Source organism: Schistosoma haematobium, chromosome 2 (assembly GCF_000699445.3).
Source record: "Schistosoma haematobium chromosome 2, whole genome shotgun sequence".
NCBI classification, from domain to species: domain Eukaryota; kingdom Metazoa; phylum Platyhelminthes; class Trematoda; order Strigeidida; family Schistosomatidae; genus Schistosoma; species Schistosoma haematobium.
Window position 1 is genome coordinate 35,651,953 of NC_067197.1, and position 7,489 is coordinate 35,659,441.

General features: G+C 36.9%; 1 protein-coding gene across 1 annotated transcript; it reads left to right on the plus strand.

Moving 5' to 3' along the window:
* The first annotated feature begins 1,003 nt into the window (after window positions 1-1,003).
* On the plus strand, window positions 1,004-2,332 carry HSDL1_1 (Inactive hydroxysteroid dehydrogenase-like protein 1). Its single transcript, XM_051208117.1, has one exon. The coding sequence runs from the start codon at window positions 1,212-1,214 to the stop codon at window positions 2,178-2,180; it is 969 nt and encodes a 322-aa protein (XP_051068245.1). The 5' UTR covers window positions 1,004-1,211; the 3' UTR covers window positions 2,181-2,332.
* The last annotated feature ends 5,157 nt before the right edge of the window (window positions 2,333-7,489 follow it).

Here is a 7,489-nt window from a genome sequence, read left to right on the forward strand (position 1 = left end):
TTTAACAGGCTTCCGTGTCTAGTAACAGGGGATCATCAAAACCTCCAGGCGGGAACCTAGGTATGTTAACAATAAAAGATGAAGGAGAAATTGGTAAGTCATAGTATGATACTATCCTTAATCCTTAAGAATAGGCCCAGTTGCCTCTTAAAGGACTCCTAGGAAGTTGCTTGGACCTGCTGGGTGGGCAGCGGACTCCAGCATTTGACAACTCCTAAGGAGTAGGAGTCGCGTCTACAGTCCATCCTGCTATGTTGTGTCTCTAGTTTCTGGGACTAAGCTTAAGTAGGTGTTTTAGGGGATGTCCAGAAGTATTGTAAGCCATTAGGTCACCTCTAAGACATCTATACTCTAATGAGTAGAGGTTAAGTGATTGGATGCGCTCTTCATAAGGTGATTTGGTACATACCTTCTTCATTTTCTTGGAAAACCTACAGACTCGAGTCCTCTTACAACTTCTTCTAGCAACCACGAGTTGTCATGGCAGCTGATGGATGGACACGCGTTACACATCCTAACCGTCCCTGCGTCTAATCTCATAGCTTCTTATCCAAATGTCATATGATAAGCAAGTAATGCCTCTACCGACAATAATGGAACACGAGTAACTCAAAGGCACCCTGTATGGTACCTTACATTGGTCTACGCACTCACTTAGCTCTTTGGTGAGAATATTACTACAGTTCTACTGAAAATCCCATGAACCCCTCTACCTCCATCAAAACAAATAAGTCTGTATTTGCTGCATATAGCAATTTTATTATTCAAAAGTAAGATATAACAGTTAGAATTGGAGTAAAATGGCAGTATACAGCAGATGCACGTGGTACATGTCTTCATCGATTAACTGACATAGAGAATACGGATATTAGCTTAACAGGCTTATTTAGAAAGACTAGTGTCTACTTTGAACTTACTGCGTGAGGAAGTTATACTGGAACTATGAATAATGTAGGAATCTAGTCTCCTAGGGCGTACGAAGCACTCAAACCGGAAGACAGTTGTCGCGTTGCGAATGTGCGACTGATGGTCAAGGATAGCTCCATTGTAGATATGAGCTTCTAGAAATCGCAACCTTACGTCCCTTTGGAATATCCAAGGCATTAAGGATGGTGCAGGATGAATTCACCCGTTCCATGTCTCAAGGGGGCTGAAAGAGGAAGCAGGTAAAAGAAAAGACGAGAGGCAGAGTAGCCAATATTCATGAAGGAATGTTTAAGAGCACTTTGACTTTCGTGGAACTTATCACAGAGAATCGGTTACTCTTGCTTACTGCACTCATCGTTTCTTGGATAAGTCTCAAACTTTCACAGTTATTGTTGATCTATTTGAAATACACTGTTGGAGTATGGTGCTTATCTAAACGGAAAACACTTCGTCAGGCTGGTGAATGGGCAGTTGTCACTGGTGCATCGTCAGGTATTGGTGAAGCGTATGCAGAAGAACTGGCCACAGAAGGTCTCAATATCATGCTTATCAGTAATGATGAGAAACAACTGTCGTCCGTTGCTAAACGAATCGCAAATACCTACAATGTTCAAACACGAATTGTGGTTGCAGATTTCACTAAAAATGATGTTTGTGAAATAATAAGACCTGCTGTTGACCAACTGTCCACAATTGCTTGTTTAGTTAACAATGTTGGTATGGTGTTACCCTTCGAGTTGTTTGCTGGAGAAGTTGATTCACCGAATGAAGAATCAATCAAAAATATCATTCATTGTAACATTTTATCTACACTGATAATGACAAACATCATTCTGCCGAAAATGTTAACACAGAAAGGACCTAATCCTGGTATCATAAACATTTCATCTTATACAGCTTTAAAAGTGACGCCCTACTTGACAATTTATCCTTCAACCAAAGCATTCATTATTCAATTCTCTAGATGTCTGGCTGCAGAACAGTATAGAAAGAATGTGATTATACAAACGATGTATCCATTATTTGTATCTACAAATATGACCGATTTAAGAGAAGCCACATATTTCACACCATCTGCTAAAGTCTATGCTAAAAGTGCATTGGATATGTTTGGTGTTGAACAACAAACCACTGGTTATTTTCCACATGAGTTAAAAGCATTTGTATACAATTTATTGACAACATCATTGTGGGTAAAAATAATCGAACGTACGTTCACTCCAATCAGTAGACAATCGAAGAAGTTTGACTAACATGAATGTTGTTTTTCAACTTTCCTGAGAAACAGTAAAACCTAAAAATGAACATTTCGAAAATTTTACGAATTTCTTTCCAATTAGTTAAATGTAATGATATAAATCCATTCTATACCGTAGTTTCTCATTAGCTGCTTACAACCAAATTGTTGTTAAATTTTACATTGAGGTTCCTGCCTGGAGGATTTGGTGATCCCCTGCTACTAGACACGGAAGCCTGTTAAGCGAAAGCTTCTTCTATTCCGTCCACAACCATTTGAACCATTTGAAAAATAATTCAAATATGAAGGTGAAAATTTGCAGGTACTTTTCATCGTAAGGGTGAACATATTAGGTACCAGTTGACATCATACCGTAAAAAAACACAAATGTGCGAGTGGTGAAATATGATCTATAAAAAAGTGAGCTTAATAACAGTTAATTACCTTTTTACTCCCTGATCATGACCCTTCGGCTTCCTTTTATGGCCAAAACAGCAAACATACACTACACACTGGTAGCAGATTTCCAGCTTTTCAATGTTAAGCTTGCTTTAATGCACTGCGTAATGAGTACAACCCCTCTATTACTGCTATATGGAATATTTTTCATAACAAACCCTCTGCAATAGATTGGTAGTATCTGTGACTTCCTCTATGTTTGTCGGATGTCTAGGTCCTTTCGAAAACAATTCTGATATCAACTACTGCTGGGCACTCTAGATTAGTCTGACTCGTTGGTGGGATAGTGTTGTCCATAATACTGAAGCAAACTAAAAACCGGAGATCGTTTCCTTCCATTCTGCCGATAACATCATAAAGGACAGTTAGGAACGAACTTGCGGACAGTTAGAGTCACAGGCGACAGCAACAAATATTTTAGCTAAATAAAGACGAACTTCGGCTTTGGATATCTAGAAAACAAGGTAAAACATAACCGATTGTCTTTTAGAAACGTAAGATTTTACGTTAGTACTAGCCAGCTAAGCTGAACGAATACAGTGACTTCAGTAGCAGCAGGTAAAACCCAGAAAACAAAGCAAAATCAGGAAAAATTTTGCTCCAACGTTTAGAGTATCACACTAACTTCTGGATTTTAGCACACTGAAACATTAAATTCTGTAGCTGCACAAAAGAAATAGCGGAAAAAACACAGAACGAAGAAACGCGGACGACATTTTATAACACAAGACTAGCCAGATTGCCTGAAGAAATACATTGACTTGAGTAGAAGCAGCAAAAACCCTGAAAACATCGCTGATTCGAAATAAACTGCACACCAACATATAGGACATTACACTAACTGCGGTATTTTAGCACACTGAGACATTAAATTACATAGCTACACAAAAGAAATAGCTGAAAGAAGCACAAAACGAAGAAAGCCGACCGCCATTGCTTACAAAGATGGCGGACGTAATAATCCCGCCTCATTCTGATTGGTTGCTAAGCTAAAGGGCACATTTACGAAATTGAGTTGCGTTTAATTGCAGCCCATTTACTTTGATGCATGCAAAATCGCCCCACAGTATATTGATTGAACGCCTGATGTCTTAAATCATTTTAACCTTGCTCTTGCCACTTTCCGTTCGACAAAACGAAAAATAAGACAAATTCTTTACATGACTCATCTGTTTGTCTTCCTACTTCTCTTAATTATGTTCATATTAGTTGTTTCATTCTTCAAATTCTAGTAGTACCACACGCTTTTGCACTGAATATTTATAAATATGCTTCAGCAACAACTAAGGTATTCCTTTAACATACTTTTCATATACTTCGTCTTTTATTGAAGCCGTTTAAACCTTTCATGTGTATTTGGAGTTCGAAAACCCTGTTATCCACAGCCCGTGTGATCGACGATACAAAGCCCAATCAAACCAGAAGCAAGAGATCAGTGTTCGAAGGTGTGTGCAAAAAGAAGGCAAAACTCTCACGAGAGTATAAAGTTATTGGAAGAGTGTTCATAGATAGACAGCTCGACAGATGGCCGAGTTCAGGGAGTGTAAATACGTCAGAAAAGGAAAACTGAACTAATCCAACAGAAAATTCCTGTGTTTAAAATTTAATGACCTCAGATGTCTCCGTCTTTATCCAACCGTATGGTCACTGATTTAGCATGCATCAAATTAACTGGTAACCTGTTGTACATAAGGCCTATAATTAAAACGGGTGTTAGTAAACGCAACTCAATTTCGTAAATGTGCCCTTCAGCTTAGCAACTAATCAGAATGATGCGGGAATTATTATATCCGCGATCTTTGTAGGCAATGACGGTCGGCTTTCCTTGCTCTATGCTTTTTTTCAGCTATTTCCCTTGCGTAGCTATGTAATTTAATGTCTCAGTGTGCTAAAATGCCTCAGTTAGTGCAATGTTCTATATGTTGGTGTGAAATTTATTTCGAATCAGCATTGTTTTTGCTGCTTCTACTCAAGTCAATGTATTTGTTCAGCCATGCTGGCTAATCTTATGTTTAAAAATGGTAATAGGTTTTTTTGACTTGTTTTCCAAATATCCAAAGCCGAAGTTCGTCTTTATTTAGCTAAAATATTTGTTGCTGTCGCCTGTGACTCTAACTGTCCGCAAGTTCGTTCCTAACTGTCCTTTATGATGTTATCGGCAGAATGGAAGGAAACGATCTCCGGTTTTTAGTTTGCTTCAGTATTATGGACAACACTATCCCACCAACGAGTCAGACTAATCTAGAGTGCCCAGCAGTAGTTGATATCAGAATTGTTTTCGAAAGGACCTAGACATCCGACAAACATAGAGGAAGTCACAGATACTACCAATCTATTGCAGAGGGTTTGTTATGAAAAATATTCCATATAGCAGTAATAGAGGGGTTGTACTCATTACGCAGTGCATTAAAGCAAGCTTAACATTGAAAAGCTGGAAATCTGCTACCAGTGTGTAGTGTATGTTTGCTGTTTTGGCCATAAAAGGAAGCCGAAGGGTCATGATCAGGGAGTAAAAAGGTAATTAACTGTTATTAAGCTCACTTTTTTATAGATCATATTTCACCACTCGCACATTTGTGTATTTTTACGGTGTGATATCAAACGTTACCAAATATGTTTGTAGAATTATGGTCTACTATGATATTAGTACTGCTCTAATAATAGACTCAATCCTAAATTTGTAGATTTGTCATGATATAACTGCCTAATCTATAAGATCTCACGTTGAAGTCACACCATCGACTACACCAACTCACTGTATCGTATCAATTACCAATACATGATGTAGAACAAGGTTAGGCTAGAGAAAGAACAATATATTTAATATGAATAGAAGATATAAGGTAACATTCAGCAGATACCACGCCTGCATGGCCGAGCCATGCCATTCAATCAGCTCTAATTCATTCAATTCATTGTTCGCGTCTTCTCCATTGTTAGGTATTTCTCCGCGTTAAATATTGAATATCTATTTTCTGAGTAGTTTCGTGTTCATAGCTTTGTGGATTGTGTGGCTATTGTCCAGTGCAACTTCACTACTCTCCCACTAGAATCAATGTGATGATGGTTCGATACCAAATTGGATGGGATCGTCGCGCGCCGGAGGTTACCAAGGATAATAAGAATCCTCCGGGTATTGGTAAGCTGAAAGATAAATCAAAAAGAAGGCGGCAGCATCTGGTCGGGAAATACATGTAATAATTTTAAAATATCTGCCTTCATGCTTTAAACGCTGGAAATGAAAAGTTGGGTGAAGATTATTTGAGCTATAAAAAATGGGGTTACAATGATAATAATAATAATAATAATAATAATAAAACGATGCGTGTTAATAGCCGTTGGTTAATAACTTAACGTATAGGTAGTAAGTATTTTGTGTTTAGAAATAGTAAAGTGATGAATATTGTAGAAATATTAATATTGGTATTAGTTTTGGTTTAAATTATGAAATCAAATAACGATTATGCCGGTAAGTTGTCCATATGAGTTGAATTCCAATTGCATCTGTATTAGTAGGCTAACTGAAGGAACAAATGTAATAACGTGGAAAAGAATTCCAACTAGTGTTCCGGTTAGTTTGATACGGTTTATTTAGTTACGGGGAGATTTTCTCAACCTCATTTTTACTTGACCGTGATAGAATTTAGTAATACTACTAATACACATGAATGTATATCAAAACAAAATTTAAATACGTTAGTGATAATAGTACGAATTTCGGACAGATAGCTAAGAACAAATCGTTAAACATGAGTGTATTCGTAAGAGACATGCTCTAGACTCAATGATCTGAGTTGCCATAGTCTATTTATACATATTTATACCTGACGGCTGATTGGGCATACAAGTTCGTTGCAAGTATGCAGTTTATCATAAGGCGGAATACGATTTAATTGAGATATAGTGGTTATAAGTTATTGAAATCAGCTTATGTGTCACATTACTAGGTGATGTGGTGCTGCAAGATGTATTTAGCTAAATAAGTTTTTACAAGATGATTAATAGTGAGTGATGCTCATGTGATTATCAGGGAGTACATAAGTTGTAACGAAGGGGAGTACACTCCCAACTCATGTCTATGATAATGGCTTTAACCTTAGTCAGTGTTGGGGTAAATTCGACATTGATGTTTTCAGTTTGCAGGAGATTTGCTCGACTGCTTATACTGATTATTTGCATGCATGATTGTGTTGCTAAACCATCAATTAGACTGACAAGGTTTTGAGATATTTACTGAATGAGCAACTGATAGAGAAACATACTGTAATCATCTGTAGTGAATGAAGATAAAAGAAAAACAACACTAGTGATAATTATAAGTCAGTTTACTGACCGATCTTGTTAATAGTTTCATTAATTTTATCAATCATATTACGTGATTGTCAAGTCATGACAATATCCTGAAATTATTATGTTTAACTAGTTATAGTGTTGATTGAGGATTAGCCAGTGGAAAAAAATAGGTATTGTTATTTTAAGTAATTCGAAATTATCAGAAATTTATAACGTTAAAGAATCCGAGACGCCTAATTTAATTATAAATTTCAATTCAGAAATATTCGTTTAGTGGTAATTTTAGTAGGCTACGGAGTCTTGATTTTAAATGCTTGTTTAACCAATGGCTACCTGAGGATTTAGTTATTTTACTAGTGCAGTTGATAGTACCTAAATTTTCAATCTTATTATCTAAACTATGTTCGCATTTTAGGCTGCTAATATGATAAACCAATCCATAAACCCAAATACAATTAGCAACAACGACTATGATGGGTTTATTGATAAATGTTAAAGGCGATTCATATGAATTCTAAATTTAAAAGACATGAAGATAATATGTAACGTATGTACGGGCCAGGTTAACAAGCA

Bases quoted from the DNA above. Each gene is read 5' to 3' on its own strand.
- HSDL1_1 (XM_051208117.1), top strand. From the start codon at position 1,212: ATGTTTAAGAGCACTTTGACTTTCGTGGAACTTATCACAGAGAATCGG.